General features: G+C 36.8%; 1 protein-coding gene across 1 annotated transcript in view; it reads left to right on the forward strand.

Moving 5' to 3' along the window:
- Window positions 1-2,072: 2,072 nt before the first annotated feature.
- The window catches only part of LOC130083821 (solute carrier organic anion transporter family member 5A1), a 47,582-nt gene continuing 24,001 nt past the window's right edge, over window positions 2,073-25,653 (forward strand). Inside the window, exons 1-3 of the mRNA XM_056248845.1 lie at window positions 2,073-2,131; window positions 2,580-2,700; window positions 2,866-3,847. Of these exons, the coding sequence (XP_056104820.1) occupies window positions 2,896-3,847 (952 nt within the window). The 5' untranslated portion in view covers window positions 2,073-2,131; window positions 2,580-2,700; window positions 2,866-2,895. The remainder of the gene's footprint in view (window positions 2,132-2,579; window positions 2,701-2,865; window positions 3,848-25,653) is intronic.

The raw sequence follows: 25,653 nt of genomic DNA on the forward strand, positions 1-25,653 counted from the left end.
ATAATTAAAAATAAAATAATTTTTGAGTTTGACAACAAACACACCAGAAAACACAGCTATACAACATAGTTCAAAACATAATAATGATTAATAATTTCTGAACATTGACTCTCAGTCTTTATTCACCTTTTTCCTCATGTTTTGTCAATAGAATTCATAAAGGTATAGAATAGAATAGCATAATTCTATTAGGGGCCCATTGTAACGAAGTGATACAACGTTTCCCACCTGCACAACTGGGATTTAAACCCTGCTAGTGTCTTCTGCTAGTTAGCGAAGCATTAAAGAACCATATCAACTGTTAAATAACATATTGGAGATTAAAATAATATCAGATTTGTCTAACTAATTTAAAATAAACACCAAAAATAGAGATGAAAAATTAACATAAGTAAGAAATGTTTTGCTATGGTTAAATAAATGTTCAGTGATATCTTCCAAAGATTTTTGAATTTTGGAGCAATTTTTTCTCTATATAGTGTTGATATGGCAACTAGTAAATACACTAAGTTTCGTCTTGCTAGCATGTGTTGAAGTATTTAAAACAAGGGTGTTACAACTAGCCCCGCGTTAGGTTGTGCCCCGCTCTCCGTTATAACTTAAGAAGAATGTGGGAAGTTATAAGGGGTGGTTTGCTTTCCTCATCGGATGACACAGACATGACTAGGACAAAAAACATTCCTGGAAGAACTATTTAACAGTGATGCAAGATTTTTGTAGGTCTACCTGAAGCTACAATAAATTTTATATACAATATATTTTATGATAATCAACATGCTTCTCACAGACTTTCATTACGCTGGACAAACAATGGCACATGCTCATTCTACGACTTTTTCAGTGAGGGTGGTGATGAACACTAAAAAAGAGTGGCATTGTCCATAGACATGGGTCAAAGGTCAGCTGGACACCTGGATGAGAGAGACCCCATGAGGAAGACCATAAAGTTTAGGTTTGCCTCTATAAATACACCTTTGTCTAAGTGACAAAACATGTTTTAGAAGTTAGTTTTTATTATTTATTAATACATTCATTATAAACGTATATATTTGCAGATAAAGGACTCCACTAATGAACCATGTAAGGGAACAGGTTTTGCTGAAAATGTTTTTCTAAAATTGTAGGCTACATTTATTCACTTCATAACTTAATTTCTGTCAACTCCGTCAGACACATTTAAAAAGCAAGCTATTTTAATTTGATTCATCCAACAACAGTGTAAAGTCTTCAAATATGTAATAGCACACTGGTGTTCAGTAAAGAAGCTAAGTGAAAAAATTCTCTAAATGTTTTCCTGGGTTAGGGTTATAATGAACAATCCAGTTCCCAAATTCCTTAAATCTCTGCCCTCCTTTTTAATATTAAACATGACCAATGTTTTTAGGTAAATCAAAATACAAAACTTTCAGGACTATGAGATCCACAATGAGCATCAAACATGGGGCGGCAAATAAGAAAGGGGTCCTCGGAGTTAAAGATGATCATGACATTGCCTGACTTATTAAGAATTATTAAAAAATCCTGACGGAGTTGACGCAAAGTGAGGACACAGCTTTGATAGGCATTTTTTATGGAAAATATAATTCAAGATTTACTTTTTGTATTGTTTGATATATTACCGATCTCTTCCTTTCAATTTAAATGTACATTTTTGAATTTGTTGCACTTTTAAACACTTTGTTTGGCAGTTTTACATTGTGACCTCATGCTGAGGACAGGTTAAATGACTTAAGTGTATTTAAAATAAAATGAAATTATTTAGAAATAAAAAAGCAATAAATGTCCTGATGTTGCAGATTAGATGTAGCCTAACTTTTTAAGTATTTCTTTGTATTTTGATGGATTTCTTTATTTTTAGTAATTATAAAGCTTTTGTGTGACATAGTTGTCCCTTATCTCAAGAAGCAGTGATATGTATAGGCTATGTATGAGCATCATGTGAGAAATATTCGTGAAAAATAGCGATTGACGACAGTTTTAGAAACAATGGTATTTGGGAAATACATTTCCCAGAATGCACCTGGCGAGCTCCGTGGTCACCCCCTCCTTCATCAAATCCGCAATCTCGAATCTCACACTCACTGTCCGTGTCGAGGACAACTCACTACCTCTGTCTGTCTCTATCGCTAGTGTAAGTACACTACTCTACATTCAATTCACTCTTCATGCTGTTTATTAATGTTATGTCTCGATATTTTAATTAGAGCTTAGAGTCGGGCTGAAAGAGATGTGTTGTGAATGAATTCAATGAAAGAATCAGTGTGTGGACTTCTATATTTCTCTAAATTAAATTAATTTATAAAGTCGTAACTTCATAAACTTTAGGTCGGTAATTAGTTATATTAGATAAACAAATAATTCTGGCAGGTTGACATGGTTTTAAAATGTTCTTGTAATGTTCTATCAGTCAGTGGTCTGTCGCACGTTTACTGTTATTCTTTGTCTTCCTCGACCACTAATCTACCAGACAGCAGCTCGACTTCACAAAACAAATGACAGGCTATGTAACGCTGTTTATGTTGCTTCTTGAACAGTTGGTAAGCAAATACTAATACTTGTTTTTCCCCCCTTGTTTTCAGGATTCAATCTCTTCTGAATCATTCAACTACAAACAATAATTTCAGCACTATGACCAGAAATCAATTCCTCCTATTTATATTAACATGACATGAATTGAACTTCGTGCTGCTACACTTATAGGTGAGGCAGCATATGATATGACCACTTTCAGATTTATTATGATGAGGAATAAGTAGAAAAACAGTTGGACAGCTGTACAGAGGGATCATGCTTGGAAGTATAGTCTTCTTTGACCTCTTAATTGTGTGTCTGTGTAGTCTAACTTAATTTATAATTAAATTATAGTTCTAATTTCATTGACTCGAAGCAGGCAAAATGACTTCATATAACGATGAGCCCAGAAGTGATATATCAGAGTCTCTGGAAGTCTGTGAATTCGAGGGACAGTACGGAGATCCGGGTGGTTCTTACAAATCCAAAAGCTTGCCTGTTCTTAATGGCAGCTGTCCGACCGTCAATGAGACGTTGGAACCGAGGCTGGTTAGCACGACACAGACTTTAGTAAACACCGACCAGTGCTTGGTGTTCAACGAGCTGCGGCAGAAAGGAGACTCAAGCGAACTGGATTCACCCACCAGGACTGATTTTTCCCCTTCCATCTCCAGTATGGTGGGTCTTAGTAGCTCTATGAAAACTGAGGCCAACCGAGCTGGTGGCAAAAAAATAGGCTTTTCATTGGCAAGATTCATCCGCTTTCCTGTGAGGAAGTACGTGAGGATGATTCTGTCAGACTCTAGGTGTTTTCTATTCTGTATGTGTTACCTGACGTTCATCCAGTCATTGATGGTCTCTGGCTATCTTAGTAGTGTCATCACCACTATAGAGAAGAGATACAGCCTTAGAAGCTCTGAATCAGGACTGCTGGTTAGCTGCTTTGACATTGGAAGTCTGCTGGTAGTGGTCTTCATTAGTTATTTTGGGGGTCGAGGCCAGAGGCCACGCTGGTTGGCGGTAGGTGGGGTGTTTATCGCTGTGGGGGCAGCTCTCTTTTCCCTTCCACATTTTATCTCTCCACCCTATCAAGTCCAAGAGGTCAACTCTTCCACGGGGAATGAGGGCCTGTGCCTGAACGGGAACGGGAGCAGAAGGGACGGTCTGGACGTGTCATCCTGTCCACGAGACCAAGAGGGCAACGATCACTCCATGTATGTTGCCCTTTTCGTCTGTGCCCAGGTCCTGGTGGGCATGGGATCCACTCCCATCTACACGCTGGGACCAACGTACCTAGATGATAACGTGAAAAAGGAGAATGCATCCCTCTACCTTGGTAAGAAACTTCTTTGTAGTTTTGTGCCATAACCTACTTACTGTGTACATTACCTAGCTACTACTTGTTGATCACAGGGTCACCTTTAATATCTAATATATTGTAACATTGCCATCAATCCTTTTTTCTGTGTTATTATTATTTTTTTAATTAAATTTCTTTAAACAAAAATAAATAAATATTATATTATATATACACACACACACATACACACAGTATATTCCAAAATATATAAAAATGTACAGTATAAATATTAAATATACACAATTGTTTTAATTGATCTGGTTAATTAAATATATATAAATATATATAAAAGAAATATATATATATATAAAATATATAAAAAAATGTGTATATATATAGGTTCAAAATCAAGAATCCTTAAAAACAAAGGAGCTTAAACACCAAAGGGGCTTCATACAAATTCATCAGCATGCTCAAATCACAGGGTGGAAGGAATGGGATTTGGAAAAGATTAAGGATAAAGGTATATGTAACAGAGGAAAGAACAAGGGTCATGTGATCATGTAAAAAAAAAAAAAAAAAAATGAAAGAATGGTTGGAAGGGAGCATGAACAATCATTTTTACACACGAATTGGCACCTCTGAGTCCAGACCTTAAATTCATTGAAATTATTGGGATGTGCTTGAGTAAACTTTGTCAATACAAAAAAAAAGCATTATCAATTCAAGATCTTGACCAAAAATTGATGCACCTCTTGATGGAAATAATAGTTCACAACATTTATTTGGTGGATATGGCCATGATGTGTCTTCCTACATGGTTGTTTAAGAAATGAAAATATATACACACTCCAACAATTAGGTTTAGAATAACTGTTATAACATAATAGAAACATAATAATCACTGCAATGATGACCAAATCATATTCTCTTAAGCACATTTTTTTAAATTGATTAATTTTTATATATATATATATATATATATATATATATATATATATATAAAGGTGCCAATTCGTGTGTAAAAATGATTCTTCATGCTCCCTTCCAACCATTCTTTCATTTGAGCTTGATGGACATTGACATTGTCATCCTGGAATATGGCCATGATGTGTCTTCCTATATGGTTGTTTAAGAAATAAAAAAATGACATACTCCATCAATTAGAGTTAGAAGAACTGTTGCCAAACATATAACATGTTACAAACATAATAATCACTGCAGTAATGATCCAATCATTGACTCTTTGCATGTGTCTATTTAAATCCAAACAGTGACATTTTTGTTTTGGCTGGGCAGTATATAAATAAACATACACACACTTTTTTTTGGTGATTTAATTGCAAGTCAAGGTTTTTTTTTTTTTTTTTTTTTACATGATCACATGACCCTTGTTCTTTCCTCTGTTACATATACCTTTATCCTTAATCTTTTCCAAATCCCATTCCTTCCACCCTGTGATTTGAGCATGCTGATGAATTTGTATGAAGCCCCTTTGGTGTTTAAGCTCCTTTGTGTTTAAGGAGACTTTTGTGGAAGAAATGCTTGGAAACAAATGTGACATCCATGTTAAGTAATATTCTTGTTTTGGTTTTATTCAGCATCACAGTATTTTCAACGCCTTAAGTCATAACCATCAAAATATGAAGTATGCAGAGAGTGTGCCCAGTGACAGGTTTTGACATAACAAAGCTGCTTTAGTTGTATGATTGATTGGGACGGACCAGTGATTTTGAATGTTATAGGAAGACCCATTTATCTACAGTTTGGTGAGTAAGTGGGGCAGTGACGGCCCTCTGTCTGTGGCACCTCTCGTGTCTGACTGTGTTTTTCCAGCGTCTTTCAAAGAAGCACAGGGCTGATCTAGGAACAGGGTGGGGCCTTTGTGATGGGTGATAATGCTTCAGTGAACATGCACACAGTCTTTGGAATAAAGAGCACCCCATTATAAAGTACACATGCTGCAGCCTTAAAGTCAATGTATTGATCACCGCTTGCATCACCTGAAGCTATTCCAGTGAGCGTGATGTGAGCTAGAGAGACAAAACAACTGGCTTTTCTTTGTATTTGCACGCTACATTCTGACAGCCTGGGGTTTTCATTCTCCCGTGAAGCTTTGCTTCATAGCTGAGAGAATTTTCTTTTACTATGTTGATGACTTGGTCTTCCTGATCTTGTATAAAGCATTACATAGGTTGATTAAGATGATAAAAAGGCAGTTTGCAGTAGTGTAATTTGTTTTTAAATGTTTTTTTTTTTTCATTCCTGATTTACTGTATGATTGCTTTACCATGTGCTTTTCTTTCTATATGATATTTTAGATAAAGTAAAATGACTGAATTATAGGAAAAAGTACATATATTAGACTTTTGGTAGAGACTCACTTCAGAGACTGCAACTAACTGACAGCTAATAATAATATATGAATCATAAAACAAAGTACCATTATTGTGTCAAAATTTTGCCTACTTTCTTTCTGGCATCTCACTTTTCCAATTATTTCAAACCCCATCAGAATTTGTGAAAAGCACTTGGGGCAAAAAGACAAATTGAAATCTCCTGTACGTTGAGAGCAGGGATGGAAATAAGCACCCGCCACCAGCCAAATGCGGGTGATTTTGTGTTGTGGCGGGTAAACTCGCTTCACCTACCGGCCACCGTGGCGGGTAAATAAAAATAGCATACTGTTTCACCCGGACGGCGGACACTTTTAGAGGAGGCACACCTTCAAACAAAAATGTGGCGTTACATCGCAGGCGTAGAGGTCTGCAGAGAAAACATCATGGTGCGTTCACACCAGACGAGAATAGAGCATCTGGCGCGAGTGATTTCATTGTTAAGTCAATGCAAAGACGCGTTACGAACGTAAAAAATTCCTGCGGCGCGAATGAGGTGTAGAGCGCGCCGTGGTAGATGCGAATACGCCTCATTCGTGCGGCAAGTTCGAGCGTCTGACGCGTTCCGCGCGCATGATTTTATTGAGTGGTTTTGTGCATTCACGCGTTTGACGCGAATTCGCGTCTGCCGCCCGAGTTGAAAAATCTGAACTTTGGCGTCAATTCCCGCCGCGTTAACCAATCAGGAGCCTAGCTGCTGTCACGTGGTGAAGTATCTGGATGCTTCAATAAATTATTTTGTACTAAATGCCTGATGTGGTTCTAATGCACAACAAAGCAAATATTTTATCACATAAAACTTGATTTCAATATATGAGACATATTCATTTTGTATTGAATGCTATTTATTCCATTTCATATCTAGATTATATTAAATATTATTCTAATGTAAAGGCAACCAACATACTATAGCTCATAAATCCGTGTCTGGAGAGAGTTGTGTGAGAGAAAAAAAAATCACAGGACAGGTTAATTACTTTTGGAGGCTGGCTCAATTTATCATCAAAACAAAAATAAATGGGTGAGAGAAAGAGAAAATGTCAGTATTTCATTGAGACTTGAGATTAAATAAACTGCTTAAGTATTCTTGTAGTATTAATTTTCACATGCAGTTACACATTGTCGGTTAAAAACAAGAAAGTGGCTGGTAAAAACATTGAGTGGCTGGTAGATTTTGAAATCCACCAGCCACAGTGGCCGGTGGACAAAAAAGTTAATTTCCATCCCTGGTTGAGAGGAATTGGATTGGAATGTTTGCTTCGTCCTCAGCTCTTGTTTGAGCTGCGCACACACTTGGATAGTGTCGCTTAGAGCCGTTATACTTCCCTCTTCACATGGTTCAGGTAGGGTTTATCATTGCAAAACATGTTTATTCTCTTTTCTCTGCACGCTTTCATCTGCCGCCTTTTACCTGTGGTGTCTGAGTTAGTTGCGCTCAACGGACAAGGAGTCCCAATGAAAACAGTTACATACCACAAAATCCCTCAGGCAAATTCATTTTAATGAGCTGAAGTTAACCAAATCCACCGCCTCCTTTTTCTGACACACTTTCACAGACTAAAGCCGACCCCTGTTCAGTCGGCACAGTGAGGCTGACATGAAGAATGACTTGAGAATAGCATTGCACACTAACCTCTTTACTGAAAGACGTTGTTCGGCCAAACATAATTTTTTTTTACTGTCATACTTTTGCGTTTATGCTTTTAGCAGATGCTTTTATGCAAAGCAACATAAAATAGAAGAACATAAGCAATTAGTCTAAGAGCCAACAATATTCATAGTTTACATATTTAAAAAAATTACAGTTACAATAAATAGTAGGCCTATACATAGTAAAACATATTTATTTACTCGCACACAAAAGATGAATTTTTAAGAATATCCTGACTACTCTTTTTTTTTTATCTCCAATAATGAAAGGAAAAAAAAACCCCAGCAAATCAGTTTATACCACTTGAGCATTTTATTCAGTCATCTAGGCCAGAATATTCATCTAAAATATCAAATTTTGCTCTTTACAGAAAAAGACATAGAGATTTGGAATGAAGGTAAGTAAATAATGACAGAATTAAAATGTTATGGCTGAACTATGCCTTTAATGGTTCTTCATTTGAACAATGGATAGAACTTTGACCCTCAATTGGTAGCTTGCAATTTCCTCTTAGGTGGCAATTCATTAATGAAGCGGGGGCCCAGGTGTTTCTTTGTCTGATTTACAGCTTATCGCTGCTTATGGACTGCAGTCAGCCGAGGGGGTCAGTTTTGATTGGATTGGTTCTGTGTGCTTGAGTGTTTGTTGCCAAATGCAGAATGATGAAGTAATATTACTTCAGTAGGCAGCTCTGCAACTTTAAGCTCTGACACTATAATAACTAAGGCATTATTTCTGTTTTGGCTGTTGCGCTTTTTGTCAGAGATAGTTAATGCGCTGACGGCTCCCTGGTGGGTGAGCAGTTTTATTTGTGGTAGTAATTGAGGAATACTGCGAGATGCATGAAGGCTCTGTTATATTGGTATGCTGTGCACAATATCAGGACGCCCTGTGTTAAAACACCTACTCTGTCAGCCCGCTTATGTTAAATTTAGAAGGGGGTAACAGCTGCTGCATGTTGTGTGTGCGTATGTGAGAAGGAGAGAGACTCTGACTCTGTTGGGTGTTTCTTCAAAAATAGGCACTTTTGGTCCTGTGGGTTTAAAAAAGGAAAGAAATTGTCTTAAAACATAATTTTAATACTCACTTTTTTCTTTTAATTTTTAAATAAAAGTAATACAAATTTCAACCACACCATCACTGTTTAATAACATTCTGATAAAGATTGTGATTTTAATAATTTTATACATTTTTGTCTTATGTCTTTATTGGGACAAAATTATTTGTTTGTTGTGGTTGAAAGGATGCTAAAACTCTGGAACATATTTTCAGTTTTATGATGAATTATCATATTAGAAAGATTAAATTATTGGACAAGGGTAAAACGATATAGATTCTAGACATAAAAAGCCCTTGTAAAGTGAAATTGTATTTTAAATGATGCTAAAAAGTTTCTAAGCCTCTTGTAGTGTGATCTTCTAGTTGAAGTCTTTTTGAAGTCTAATGCATTGCAGTTTCTTCTCTTTATGTGCTGAACAGTTCTTAACACACACACACACACACACACACACACACACACACACACACACACACACACACACACACACACACACACACAACACACACAGAGCCACATCCATTCGTCCTCTCTTGCTCCTGAGTTTAATATTTTCCTCCACACGCTCCATCCATTATGTGCGATCATGTTCCCAGGGCTGTGCTTGTGCTCTTGTGTGGCCTTACAGAACATTGGCACACATATCACGGAACAGCCACTTCCCAACTCATCCACAGTTACACGTTAAGGGTTACTCAGCAAGTAGCCAGCCCCACCATTACAGTCCCATACTCTCCTCATCGTCCTTGTAAATGCTTCACGTCACCGGACATGAACTGTATTATTAGAAAGTCTTCTATTTCAATACAAACTCTAATTGATTTTCTGCAGAAATGGATTCTAATCCTGGGTGTCCGAGTGAGCGAATTGCAGTGTTTGGTATCGTTAAAGGTCACATGAAAACGTGGTATTCAATTTCCGTATGATCTGAAACGGTTGGCTTGCTTTGGGGCGCATTTTATAGTAGTGCCGCTCAAAAATCCACATAGTCTATATCTGGACTGAGTGAATAATGTATGAATGTGTGTTAGTTTCGAATGACTTGAATGACACAATGATTGTACATTGGCATTTTATATGGCTTGAACATTACAAATGGGGCCATTACACCTATGTGCATGTGAGCTGCCAGATTGGCTCTGACAGATGTCACATAGAGTTTCAAATGGGATCAGAGCACTTGTTATGGCATTAATCGTAATTAGTGCCTGTCCGCAGGGGTTGCGAACAATGCATGTCAATTTGAACAACTCAGATTAAACAATCTTATTCTGCAAATTTACCCTAATTGCAGATCCGGGTTTTTCACTAAATGACAGCGGGTTGAGCTAAATTATTACAGATCACTTTATTCATTGCTTTATCTCTTGGAGAGTTACAGCCTTCTGCCTTTGAAATTAAATTGCTGTTAAAACTACAAGAGAATAGGGCGAGGAGTTAAATTCCATCTTGAGTCCTTTAATCTTTGTTTTTGTAGTGTGCCGGTAGTCTTTTGTTGATGTTTACCTCAAAGCATTTTGAGATTACTGCATTCCAGGTATTTATCTTAAGCTTATTTTAAGATGAGCCAAGCAGTTACTTAAGACTTAAATAAGTGCTCTTGTGTGATTCTTGATGTTTGAATGCTTCTGAGTATATTTCTTTGATATACAGGTCTATTTATCAGAGTAAACACTTGAATGGAAGACCGAAGGATTGAGTCGATTATTCCACACTAAAGGGGAATTCACTCCTCTCACAAAGAACAAAGAACCTCTTTTAATTTTGTGAATTGGATATATACACTCAGAAAAAAAGGTACAAAAGCTGTCACTGGGGCGGTACCTTTTCAAAAGTTGCACTTTTGTACCTCTTTTGTACCTTTTTCTCACTATGGTGACTTGAATTTCTGTCCGTTTCTCACATAAAGCTGTTGCCTCCAGCTTTGTGTGTACTGTGGACATTTAAATCTCTCCGTTACATCATTGGTCTGAAAGACGGCTATTGTCTCTGCTGACCTCCGTTCTCAAGAAATACATCTTGTTGCTGCTTGTTGAAATGGCACGATATGCGGTTGGAATCATATTAAACCTGAACGAGAGGAAAAAGAGGTTATGTAAACCCTCACACCCTGTCCATCTTTTCACCGAACCCTGTTGTTTTGCTATAAATACATGGTAAGGTGATGATTTGCAGCTTCTCGGTGCATTTGCCATGGCTTATTCCCTTAATCACTCTTTGGCCTGTCTGGGGTTTTGGATGTGACTTTGTCTTATCTAATGGCCTTCCCTCAGGATATAAGGCTCTCTGAAACACAGAATGTTTGCCACATCTCAGTCCCAGCTCAGAGGCTGCAGAAAAAGATACTTTCTGAGGTTCTTTGCTAGTTATGTATCGGTGAAGAATGCCTGTGGGATTTAAAGGTTGAATTTCTGATTTGTTATTTAGAAAACAAAGTCAGGAATTTTGCATGAAACGTCATTTGTCTAGTGTGCGGAGTCATATAAAAGTAACAGCACTTTTGGCTCGCTGGTTGACTTTAGTTGTGCAGTCATTGCTGTAAGACTTAATTAGCCCAAATTCTCAATTCTTATGTTAATCTGGTTTTGAAAACCTTGCCCCAGTTCAGAGCAGCATCTGCATGTTGATGTGGCATCTGCTACTGAAGACTGGCTGGAGTATTTATTGCAGGGCTTGCTTAGTTACTCTTTGCATGGATGTTTTTTGGCTATATGACTCTGAGGAATTCTACTGGGTTATGTTCCTCAGAATCCTCACATTGCTCGTTTTAGGGTTTGGGGGACTTTGGAGATTTGGTTTGTAACGTGCACCCACATGCTGCCATTACAGATGGCCATCCAGGGATTAAACTTTCAGTAAACCCCTGAATTACCTTGTCTTTCATAATTGGGGATGTATGTCACATAATAATAATGTTTAAAAATGTTCAGCGCAATTATGTTACTGTAATTCAGTTGTAGTCTTACAAGCTGAAGAACATTTGCAGAACTTATTTAGATTTCCCTCCATCTCGATCAGTAGTTATTGAGTGTTTTAGAGATAAACTACTGTTTAAAAGTTTGGGGTTAGTACGATTATTATTATTATAGAAAGTGATACTTTTATTTAGCAATGACTCATTAAATTCATCAAAAGCGACAGTAAAGACATAATGTTATAAGATTTCCAGTTAAAATAAATGCTGTTCTTTTGAATTTTCTAAAGAGTCCTGAAAAAAAAAAAATGCATCACAGTTTTGACAAAAATAGTAAGCAGCACTTTTTTCAACATTGATAATAAATGTTTCTTGAGCAGCAAATCATCTTATTAGAATGATTGCTGAAGGATCATGTGACACTGAAGACTGGAGTAATGATGCTGAAAATTCAGCTTTGCCATCACAGGGATACATTACATTTTAAAATGTATTAAAATAGAAGTTATTTTAAATTGTAATAATATTTCACAAAATGACTGTTTTACTATAGTTTTGATCAAATAAATGCAGCCTTTCATGGTGAACATAAGAAACTTCTTTAAAAAAACATACAAAATCTTACCAACCCCAAACTTATTAATATTTAAATGATTAATATGATTGATATTTCAGAGACTGAAGAATAAACCATAATATTGTTGTGCCTGAAGAATTTGCTAACTTTAAATCACAAGCATGGACATTTACAGGTCTTGCAAAACTCTTTTTGAAGCCAGAAAGGTCTGTTTATCATGCATCCAGAAATATAAATGTAGCACTTTTGAGTGAGTCTTAGGGTGAGTTTGAGTTAGTTGGACATTTTTTTTAACTCCACTACTACTGAATTTATTTAATGATAATGAAAAATGGTTTCTAACCGATGTAACATTTCAACTTGTATTTCAAATTGCACCTATATTGAAGGATGGTCCCAGATACATCCACAGATGTCTGGTCTAAGCCCTGAATATCCACTGACCCCGACTACACCAACCTGTCACTGATGCTGCAGGTGTATGTGAGTTCATTCTTATACACCAATGCCCAGACGCACACAAAAGAGTGGGTGCCCGTCTCACTGTCCCTTCCTCCATTGGGCCCTCATTGTCTCTGACCACTATGCAGATAAATACAGTGTGCACAAGCCAGTCGGTCCAGATGGCTCTTTTAGAAAGAATGTGCCGAGGGATCATCTGTCAGTTAGCCCAGAATACTGTGTCATGGCAAAGGCATTTCTAAAGCTCATGCAATCAGTTCAAAGCCAGTTTGTAATCCAGCGTGAGGAGGAAAACATAGGCATGCACTCCGATGGCCTGTGCATGTCTTCATTATAGACTTCCTCTGTGATTGTGACCCTGTCAGCCTATTCGACTATTATAGAGTTGACATAATGTATGGCACATAATCACATATATAATAGTGGCATCAAAAGTTACCAAACGCATCAACATTTAGGCAACCTGATTATATTGCCTCTTGGCCAAATTGTAAAGCATCATTGCATGTATCTTTCAAAATTGTGTTTTATTTAATTAGTTTTTTTTTATAACTTTTATATGTTTTATGTTAATATTTTTCATTTTATTTTATGCTATAATATGATCTTATGCTGTTTGTTTTTATCTTGTGTTTTATGCTAAAACTTTATCTTATGCTGTTTATAATTTTTTCATTTTATTTTATGCTATAATCTTTTTTTTAGGGTGTTTGTTATTTTTAATTTTATTTCATTTTATTCTGTAATTTTATCTTAATCTGATTATTTTGTATTGTATGCTATAGTTTTACGCTATTTTAGTTTTTATTTTGTCTTATGCTGTTTATTTTTTTATTTTATCTTATTTTATTTATGCTATGCAGTAAATACAGGTCAGCTATTTCAAGCTGTTTCTTGTTCTGTCTTTACTTTCCCAATTAAAGTTTTCTGTAGCTTAGTACCACATGTCTTATTTTATTCTATGGTCAGGTGACAGAAAGAGTGAGTGGACACGAGAAAAAAGGAAAGGAAAGGAAATTCAGAAAGCGAAGCTAGAGCTCCCAGAGTGGATGGGATTACAGATTTAGGAAACCAGAGTAGGCATCTGACCTCACGGTGAATGACCTGACGCAGTGGTTGGCAAGGGGAAAGGTACAAAGGGATTACCAACTGTTTCTTTTGGGCAGTTCCACATAATAACATTCCTGCGCTAAAGCCCTTTAATGAGTGCTGCACGCCTTTGATCAGCAGGTCACATGGAGGTGGTGATCGCCAGAGTGTATTGAGCCATTTTGGGCTAGGACGGTCTTTAGCATCAGCCATCCCCTTTCTCAGGTGCTGTCAGAGGATGTGATGAAACATCAGCTCTGTTGATGCAATACATTTGTCTCTTCTGAAATGTAACTGTTTTTAGTTCTGTGTGCACTCACAGAATTCCACTAAAAGAATCACAGATTTCCACAGAGTTTAAAGCCCTATTCAGATGGGACAAGTTTTCTAAATGATCTACAAGTCATAATTCTTATCTCCCGACATCTGTGATTTCATATCGAATCGGGCGGGACTAACATCTCTGTGTTAATACAGAGGTGGCAGTGTGTGTTTACTAGTCGTGGGCGTTACAGCAGGTCATCTGCTGTGCTTGGGTGCATCACGTATGACGTGTTTTTTTATTAATTACTTTTTAATATAACTTTTTTTTATTATTAAAACCCTATTTAAATAAACTTCACATGAGTTTATAGAAGTGGCTGTTTATAACAGAGACATCTAGACAAGTATCTTACCCGACACTTATTTTAAAATGGGCGTTCTTTGCAGTTTCCACGATTTGGCTCTATTTATTAATTTTATAATTGAATTATTTTGTCCGACACCATCCATATTGAAATGAAATAAAAGCACGCGAAAGATTGGTGTTAAAACGGTAGCTCAGGTTGGTCAAAACACACATGGAGAGAAGCTTTAGTATAATACAATATAGCACAGACATTTGCTTTCGGACGGGACTTAAAGTAAAAGGTTGTGTGAGGAAAAACACACATGGCAGATTCGGGCAGGATTAAAAGCACAAAGAACACATGTGAAACACAAATGTCTCTAACATCCTCCATAAAAACTAGTTTTGTCTAAATAAGTTCTGCATCCTCATCCACTGTGTTTTTTTGCCTACATATGTCTCAAAAAAATTGTCTGTGAAAAAAGACACTTCCTCAGTGAGAATGAAAGTCTGTTTTTTACAGACATCACTGTCATAAAAACTCGCCCTATATTTATAGTCCTACTACACAATCCGATTTCAGATTCTGAAAGTTTCGTTTATGAACCCTAAATATTGCAATGAGATTCACGTTAGTTAACATGTGCATGACATGTACTTGTTTTCCAAACACTTCAGCGCATGTGTATAGTGCCCAGTCGCCACGTTCAGAAATGGAGAAAGCCAATTATAGCATATAACATTTATGTCAGCAGAGCTTTTATTAGTCTCATCCACTGACCGTTCAATCGCATTGATTGAGGTGCTTTTACATGAACGTTTTTCAGTCCAATTAACCCACCAATATGATTATCAATGGATTATTTGACTGCACGTAAACGTAGCTATAGTTTACCCCAAAATGAAAATTTTTGCAGCTTGGCACTGTCATTGATGTCAAAATGTCATTGGTTCTCGCTGAATACAACATTGCCAGTTTTACTACAGGTTGTTTTAATTAATAAGTCAGTTTATATTAGGTTAAATTAGCAGGTAACGTGTCCATCCAAACGAGTTTTTCTCTTGCTTTAATGTCCTTTCTTACCTTACTGGAAACTGGTTCCAAGTGCATTTCTTGGCAGCCAATAAAACCAAAGCAGCAAATAACATTAAGGTGGCAATTAGTCTGTGGAACAGGAGGTCAGGTCCACGAGGAGCATATCAGCAGTTTTAGCACCAACACAGAATGTAGGAGGGTGATGGGAGTCCCCTGAAAGATTACCTAGTGATATCTCCAGCTGGAGGAGAGCACATGGGGAATGGAGTAGACCACTGTGCCGCTCCCACACGCCACTTTACATTGGGAAATCGTTGTCTTAAGCTGAAGGCTTTGCTCTTTCTTCTTTCAGTAAAAATAGCATACTTTGCTCAATTTTATTGTTGGGATTGTATGGACCACTTTTAATGGTGCTTTTACATTTTTAAAGCATGAAATCATGCTGATACTCTCAAATATGGACAGTTTCTGGATCTGTAACTACTTAACTTTGCAGAACAAAAGGAACTAGACATGATTATTTTATTGTCTATATTGAAAGCTTTTTTTTTTTTCTCCTTCCACGTCCACTTAATGCAGTGAAAATCTTAGTTTGTAAAGTTACAGGTCCGGAATTCCTGTAACAGACCAAAGCATTTTTAATCAAGGCAATTCCTGCCATGGTCTTCAGTTTAGGATAGAGCTTGGAACATCAGCAGTAGTGTTTCAGATTTGTAGTGAATGTTGCTGTCAGCATCGGTCGGACTTCCACGCGTTTGCATCAGAATCAGCAGAAGCCGTTAAGGGAGTCAGCAATGTGCTGCAGAACCCCTGGAGAGACCCACCGGTTCAGCAAATAAAGTGCTCAGTCGCTTGTTGTGAGTGAAATGTTCATGGCTGGGTGCCCTGTCCTGATTATTTTTCTTTGACTTTTTTATGAAGGAATTAAAGAACCTAGAACAATCTTTGAGGTCTCATTTTGATAATGGCCTGTGCAAGTTTATCTAATGCATAACAGACAAGAGCATCAATTATTTCTAATAGCTATTTTATAAACGTGTTCTGTGCTTGCATATTGTGGCTCTAGTTTGACTTATAATTATTACAACCTCCATAATGTCATAACCTATAGACAAATTTAATTTATAGCTGAGCAGCGGAAGTGCATTAAGAACATTTTGTTGGTGTAAATGTTTAATACTCTCTTGATAGCTTGACTCCCTCAAAATTGATTCTGGTGCTGATTGAATATATTAATCAAGCAGCTGATCTAATGTGTGTCCATTGGAGAAACAACAAAGTCTGTTTTTCGAACATCTCAACTTATTTGCTCTATAGAAATGTATCATACTGTTAGTTGAAATCACGTTTTTTGAGCATAAGCCAAGTTTGATTTTGGATAAGGCCAGGAAAACCATAACTTTGACTTACAATTTAAAATAACTTTTTTTTCTGTTTAAATATATTTTAAAATTAAATTTATTCCTGCGATGACAAAGCTACATTTTCAGCAGCCATTACTCTAGTCTTCAGACATGATCTTTCATAAATCTGCTGATTTCGTGCCCAAGTAACATTTCTTATTATTAACACATTGAAAACAGTTGTGCTCCTTTATTTTTGTGCTTAGTTTTTCAAAGTTTAAAAGAACAGCATTTATATGAAATATAATTTTTTTTGTAATATTATAAAGGTCTTTACTGTCACATTTGACTGATTTAATGCATCCTTGCTCAATAAAAGTATTGAATTGTTAAAAAAAACTGACCCCAAACTTGTGAACGGTATACCGTTTGTAGTACTACCGGTGTAGTTTGGCATCAGATGTAGGCAGAGGGACTGACCATATGCGTACAGGTGGACAGCTTTACCAGCTTGCTTTGAAAAGGTTAGAATATATCTGCTGAAAGTGAGAGCTTCTAGAATAAGATCTGGTCTTATGATACAGTATTGAGTTGACCCAGTTAAAACTGATCTGGCTGTAGCAAAAATATTTTTAAAGGGGTAGTTCACCCAAAAATGATAATTCTGTTGTCTTGTACTCACCCTCATGTCATTTCAAACCTGTATGACTTTCTTTCTTTGGCAAAACTTGTTCTGTTGGGGTCTGAACAACATTGATATTTTCCAAAATGACTTTCTTTGTTACATAGAAAGGCACAGTTTTTCCTCTAACACCCTCTGAAGTTTTCAAAGGACATGGTAATAATAATAATAATAAAAAAACAACAATGACAGTTAAGATTAAGGGCTGTCACTTTGATTATACATCAGCTTATGTGAAAGAGATAGTTCACTTAAAAAATTAAATTGTCAATTGTTTGCTCACCCTCATGTCATTCCAGACACCTACTGTATGACACTTTCATTGGCAGAACACAAAAGGAAGTGTTTAGCCGAATTCAAATCACTTCTATTCATTTCACGAAGTGGAAGTGAATGGGGACGGACGCTGTTAAGCTCAACCTTTAACAACAAATGAATCACAATAAAAGTACTATAAATTTAGTCCATACAACTACTGCATTGTATTTTGAGTCTCATGAGGTTATATTTTAGATTTGGATGAGAAACAGACTGGTATTTAGAAGTGACAATTCATATTCTTAAATATTTTTGGAAGGATTCAAATGAGTTTTAGTTTTTATATATTGTGGGTATATATAGAATCACCCATTTCTCACATCCGAAACTCATAACCTTCCTGTTGACCATTCTGGGAAGTGTTTGTTAGTCACATGAGCATTGCATCATTGTTTCACTAGTAACATCTCTACTCCCTAAACTGATGTCTTAGAGACCTGGGGCCTGTACCATGATGGTTGAACAAACTCAGGGTTACAGGATTAGTTTTGAGTTGACAAAGCCAAACCAATCTAACCAGGCTTTGTTGGTACCATGATGCTTATCATCAACTTTCTCTGTCAACTCAGGCTTTGATCCTGAGTCTAGGTGTGACATCAGTAGCGAACAGCCAATCACATGCTGAGAAAGAGTGAAACCGCAATTCACTTCTCTCTTCTGCAGAATATTACGAAATTGAAAAATATTACGAATTTAAACAAATTTACACAGCAAGAAGAAAATAGCTGTCTATGAAAGAGGACAACTAAAAGAAAAAGTCTTGCTATATCAGTGCAAGTTAAAGTTGTGAAGTTAGTTTATACAGTTGATAAAGGTAGGCTATAGAGAGAATTGAACATTTAAGCTCATATGTAGGCTAGTCATTGTATAGCTTTATCTATTGATTCTAAAGCGTTAAAGTTTCAACGCAAACTAAACGCAAAGTTTCAATGAATAAATATATAAAGGAAATATAAATACCTTTATATATTTATTCGTTGAAACTTTGCGTAATAATAATTGATAAACTAAAATTGTACATGTGTGATCAATTAAGGGTGTAATAATAACATAAATAATATCTATATCATACAAAATTATTATTATAAATAAGCATTACTAAAAGCCAGACGATTTTGTCTTTAAAAACCATTTGCTATAGTTAGGCTACCTTTAATTTGGAGTAGAAACAGGTAGAGTGACTTTATCGCATCAGACATATGTCACTTTGCTCACAGCTGATTGGTCCAAGTTCGGTTTGCAACCTCTTACCTGGAACTTAACCTGCCCCGGACCAGGTTAGCCGTGGAGCGTGTTACTATGGCGATGAACACTGCTAAAAGCCAAACCACTTTCATGGTGCCTAAAACCCAGGGTTGCCGCAAACTAAACTAAAACATTCCTGGCTAGCCACCTAAACCGGCTTCATGGTATAGGCCCCTGGAAGTTGCTCTGTCAGTATAGTTAAGATATTGTTAGTGGGTCAATGTCAATGAAAAGTTGTGAGATGTATCATTGGAGTCCTGCTAGTTGTTTGCTGAAGCACAGAGTTTCTCTCTCTCATTTTTCTCTTTCTGTCTCCTCTGTGTCAGCTACATTGCTCTTTTTGTCTGATGGATCATTGCTGCTCTGTGGCCTTTGAGGCCCCTGTGTCCTCTCTGCACCTCATTAGCCTCAAAGTCACACCTGCCCCAGGGACGCAAATGCCCTCCGAGAGGACTGTGGTTTCCTGCATTCACAGATATGTGCTTGAGGTCCAGCTTAGTGAGTTATTGCTACTATGCCTTGTGAAGTTTCTGACCATAATTTTAGGAGTACCTCAAGGCTTTGTAGTCAGCCCATTCCTATTCTTGCAGCTTCCTATACAAAAGGTGTTGTCTGTCCACTTATTTTTCTCTCTCCTGCCTGGATGCAAACTACATATAAATACATTTTATGCCATTAATGCAAAAATGTATAGTAATTATTTAAATGAATAGTTTCAACTTTAAAATCTGATTGGATGAGATACATTTAAAGACATTTGAAGACTTTGTAAAGTAGTTGTTGCTTAAAACACAATATTTTCTCATTACTCTGTTTCTTCTTCACTCTTGCTTGAGCCTCATTGATATACACACTATGTGGTTTTAACTGTATAGCACATTTGCAAGTCTCACAGTTTATAGCATCATAGCACCTGGCCCTAGTTCACACTTTATTCATAGCTCTTTTACACCAGAATAGTTTGCGTTCTGGAGCCAGAGCCTGCTCTCCACTGTGTTTCCACTGACTTGAGGAACGAACGGTGACGTAATGCTGCTACGTGTTGTTTACGTGACTAAGAATTAGCGCTGATTAAAGCCAACTGTGTTGTTGCCTCGCGTCGCCTGCGTAGGGGTAAAAAATCTGTCCTTGAAAACAGAAAGAACTACAGGTGACTGTCAACTAGCAAGTGCATTCTGCGCCTGCGTGAAAAAAGATAACTGTCTATTTAAGCAGATATTCGTCTATATTTGTCATTCAAAATGGAAAGTGAAACTAAGACTGCAGGTATACAAACCATGGTCAAAGCACCGCTTGCTTACCATTTTGAATATGGTAAGATCTTGTTCTTTATTGAAAGAACTTATGTTATTATGAAAATATTCGCGCAGTAGATTGCTCAGGTAATATATATAAAATTATAACAGCCTTCTGTCTGTGGCGTCATGACTTCTTTGCTTGCTTTCATCACTTTTGCTCGTATTCGCGTCTACTGACTTGTTCACTAAGCTGAACAGCCATTCAGAGTTCTCTCTCTCACTGATGGCCCGACTCTGCTCTCTGGCACACTGGGTCTCTCTTTTATATATTTAGATATAAGGAGCAATGTAGTGCAATGTTATTACATTGCTCAACGAGGCTGCCATACAGTAGACAGCGACAGAATTTCTTCACCCCCCGCTCCATTTGAAACCAGCAAGTTTTTAGGGCTGCAGTCTGAAAACTATAAACTGATCTTTCTGGCCCGAAACCCCCTTTTCTGCAGTGGAAATGCGTGGAATAGTTCGCGAACGGAACTAAGGCCAGGAACCCGCACCGGAACAGTGTCAGTGGAAAATCAGTGTAGTTCATATTACCCCATATGTTCTCTGAACTTTAATACAGTAAAACCACAGCTGTCCTTCAAAACTCTTATTTAGACACTTTCTCTGGGTAATGAGTGTGTTTGCTATCCTCTCAAAGCCACATCCAGCGCTCTGACTGGATTGAACTGGCAGCACAGGCCGGTGAGGGGACAGCTGTGTCAGGCCATTCAGATGGGGCTCTCTGGCAGATATATATAAGGTTAGAACTTGTAAGAAGACACTGCTGCATCAGCAAGTTGCCATGACAATGTCATTCCCCATTTCATTGTCTTTTACCCCTGTCTCCTAGCAAGGTTACAAGGTCGAACAACCACAGAGATTCAGTGCTATATACTTACAGTTGCTTGGAATTGTTCCCTGCCATGCTATATTTTACACATAATGCTGCTTTTCATTAGTTACATCACTTCCTATCGTGACAACAAAAAGGCTGAAAGGCTTTCTCTGAATTCCTCTTCTGAGATATTTTTGGGCTTCACCCCATTGAACACTGTGTGATGAATTGCTGCATATTATGCTGTTGTTGTGCTCAAGCACAATTCTCTCGGGGTACAAGGCTTCATTAGAGCCCAGTGTGAGATTATACAACTCATGCCCATATTTAATCAGCTCCATGCTCATAACAGGACAGAAGTCTTGCAATAAATCCCCCATAGGGCACAATCGGTGACATCGGGGGATGTTACAATGCTTTATTTCGTCATATGCTTTATGCCCAGTTGTTTAATGGCTGTTAAGGGCCATTCATTATTTCTGGCACTATGGAAATCACCTTGCACAACCTTTTGCTCCCTTTCGCAGAAACGTCAGTGTGCACAATCTGACTAAAATTTTTCGGCATGTAATGAAATCAATTTAATAATCTTCCCTAATTATTTTTGCCACTGGGGACACAGCTCATTTAGCATGAAAGGTGCTCGCTTCAGACTTCATCTTCTTCTGTAGAGATAACAAATCCTCAAGGAGTCAGTCGGGGTTGGGAGTGTTTCAGTCAACCTCTGAGAGCAGTACCGTGTCTGATGCCGAAAGTTAAGTGAAAAATAGCAGTTCCTTGCCCCATGTTACTAGCCATATCTACATCCATCAAACATGGGAAAAGAGAACACACACAGTGTGTGGTGTTGTTTTAAACTTTTAATCTACTATAAATTAATGTTTCAGTTATATTTGATGTTTAAAAGTCATAGGGACACCTTTAATCTCACACTATTACACTAAAATTCTGTAATTTATTATATTATATTATGTTTTATTTTATTTTGTTTATTTATTTATGTACTGCATACTTTTATATACTTTGACAATATTTTTACAAATTAAAGTTTAATAATATTAATTAATATTAATATCAATCCATAAAAATATGATATTAATTTATATAAAAATCATAATGCAATTTAAAAATATTATTAAAATATTATTTTCAATACAATATTCAAAGTATGAAGTATATACATTTTGACCTTTTTCTTCATTGCTTTAGATATTTTTTATAAATATAGTTTATCATATTTTATTTATAACAGGCCACTAATATTTATTATATTATAATTATGTCCGGCATACACTCACCTAAAGGATTATTAGGAACACCTGTTCAATTTCTCATTAATGCAATTATCTAATCAACTGATAGAAGAGCAACTTTGCTGCATACCTCGGTTGTAACGAGTGGTTATTTCAGTCAAAGCATTTGTGAAGCCACAACACGCACAACCTTGAGGCGGATGGGCTACAACAGCAGAAGACCCCACCGGGTACTACTCATCTCCACTACAAATAGGAAAAAGAGGCTACAATTTCCAAGAGCTCACCAAAATTGGACAGTTGAAGACTGGAAAAATGTTGCCTGGTCTGATGAGTCTCGATTTCTGTTGAGACATTCAGATGGTAGAGTCAGAATTTGGCGTAAACAGAATGAGAACATGGATCCATCATGCCTTGTTACCACTGTGCAGGCTGGTGGTGGTGGTGTAATGGTGTGGGGGATGTTTTCTTGGCACACTTTAGGCCCCTTAGTGCCAATTGGGCATCGTTTAAATGCCACGGCCTACCTGAGCATTGTTTCTGACCATGTCCATCCCTTTATGGCCACCATGTACCCATCCTCTGATGGCTACTTCCAGCAGGATAATGCACCATGTCACAAAGCTCGAATCATTTCAAATTGGTTTCTTGAACATGACAATGAGTTCACTGTACTAAAATGGCCCCCACAGTCACCAGATCTCAACCCAATAGAGCATCTTTGGGATGTGGTGGAACGGGAGCTTCGTGCCCTGGATGTGCATCCCACAAATCTCCATCAACTGCAAGATGCTATCCTATCAATATGGGCCAACATTTCTAAAGAATGCTTTCAGCACCTTGTTGAATCAATGCCACGTAGAATTAAGGCAGTTCTGAAGGCGAAAGGGGGTCAAACACAGTATTAGTATGGTGTCCCTAATAATCCTTTAGGTGAGTGTACATCTGCCATGGTGATTCTTATTCGTTGTCTCTGATGTATCGGATCTGAGTCTTTTAGTCCTGGTTTCACAGACAAGGCTTAGATTAAGCCAGGATTTGGCCTTAGTTCAATTAGGATATTTAAGTAGCTTTTATAAAAAAAATTATAAAACATTACTGGTGTGCATCTTGAGACAAAACAGTGGCACTGACATATTTTAAGATATGTCAGTGCAAGTTGCTTTCAGTTAAAACAGCTCAAACATGCATATTAGTCTGGGACTAGGCTTAAGCCTTGTCTGTGAAACCGGTGGATAGTGTCCTCTACGACATTTCTGCTGAGAAGGTCTGTTGTGTAAGTTTCATCGCAAAGGTTGATTTGAAATTCATGGAGCATAGCATGCTTTTGTGACGTCAGTTGTTGACGTTGGTTATGACAGTAGGGTATTGCATAGCCAGCATGTTTTTCTCCTCAGCAAACACCTCCTCTATCCTTCCCAGGAAGAGGGAGAAAAAGCACATCTATGCTGGTATTCTGCCAGGCAACAGGCAACCTTGAAGTATCTCCAATTAAATGACCCTCCTTCACCCTCCATTCACGCATAACATTATTAACATGATCAATTGAGCCAAACAAAGCCGTTACACAATTAGGAATGAAATATGTGCAAGCTCAACTGTGACTTTTGAGGTGAGCTCTTTCAGTTATGGAGCGGAGTCCAGTAAAGATGAATAATATATTGAATTCTGGTATATATGTTGACTACTAAGTGATCAATTGCTGTGGGACTTATGTTAATGATTATGGATTGGCTCTGTGGGCTCGAAACCTGCTTTTCTGTATGTGTCATGATGTTAATGAGATTGTAAATTACTTTTAAAAATGTATATTAATTAGTATAAAGTATCAAGCATATACATTTTTTGCCTTCTTTACATTGCTTTAAAAAAGAATCGATTTTTTACATTGATTTAAAAACCTATTACTATTGTTACCTAAAAAAACAATAGTAAAGTTATTATAATATTTTGTATAATTTAAATATTTGTATATTTTTACCTTTTTTTATTAAAACACTGCAAATTATTGATGGTGGTGACTGAAGAAAATTAATTTAGTAATTGGCTTACAGGTCATATAGTGTTTTAAGTCCATTTTGATTGTGATGACAAAAAACGAGTGAGTCAGTTGTTTACTTGGTAATTAGACCATCCAGTTTTAGTAATATGTGGCTCTGCCTCCTCTCATGTAATTTTTAAGCAATATTCAGTAAATGAATGAGATTAAAAAAAAGGGATTTATTTATGATAAACACGTTCAGTTTATTAGTACTATTAAATAATCTTTTATTGTTTCTTAACTTACCTGACAAATGCATCACATTAAGGTTGTTTATTAGTTTGTTAAACTAAACAACTATGTAATCCAATTGAATGGAAACCTTATATGCAATTCGAATACTTAAATCTTAAATTTAGGCCTAAATATGTTGGAGTGTGCTGTTAAGAATAGGGTTAGGACTATATTTCTATGTTCCAGGGGGGTAAAAAGGTATATTTTTTCATGAGATTGCAACTATATCTAACAATAGGACTTTATATCTTGCAGTATTTCATGTAAATGTGACTTTTTATCTCACAATGCAACTTTATTTCTTATTTGAACGTCATCTCGCAATTACCTGTTATATATATATATATATATATATATTATATATATATATATTTTTTATACACACTGAGGCTAAAACTGGCTTTCAAGCATTCAGGACATCAAGTAAAGTCTATTTCTGTGACGTTTGCTATGCCAAAGAATTCAAAACTGGCTCACCTCAAAAGCTCTCGACTCGACACCAACTGATAAACTGAAATGCTGGGTTTGTTTTTACGCAATAGAAATGCACCACATATTTGTGTCACTATATCAAGGTTATATCTGGCATTTCATGACCACATTTCACCCCACAAAAATGTGAATATTATTGGACTGATTTAATCGGTGTGTTTATCCAGGGACATTAGTTTACATCTGTTTCCTGTCTCTTCTGTTCAGTAAGGAGATCAAATTACACATCATTTGTAGTTTCTCAATTACCTGACATTGAATCAAGATTTAACTTTATTAAGTGAGACTCTTACTAGTATTTACCAATATTCATTATGTGCTCAG

The sequence above is a fragment of the Rhinichthys klamathensis genome, unplaced genomic scaffold, assembly GCF_029890125.1.
Source record: "Rhinichthys klamathensis goyatoka isolate OS25496 unplaced genomic scaffold, OSU_Roscu_1.1 h1tg000059l_1, whole genome shotgun sequence".
Taxonomy (NCBI): domain Eukaryota; kingdom Metazoa; phylum Chordata; class Actinopteri; order Cypriniformes; family Leuciscidae; genus Rhinichthys; species Rhinichthys klamathensis.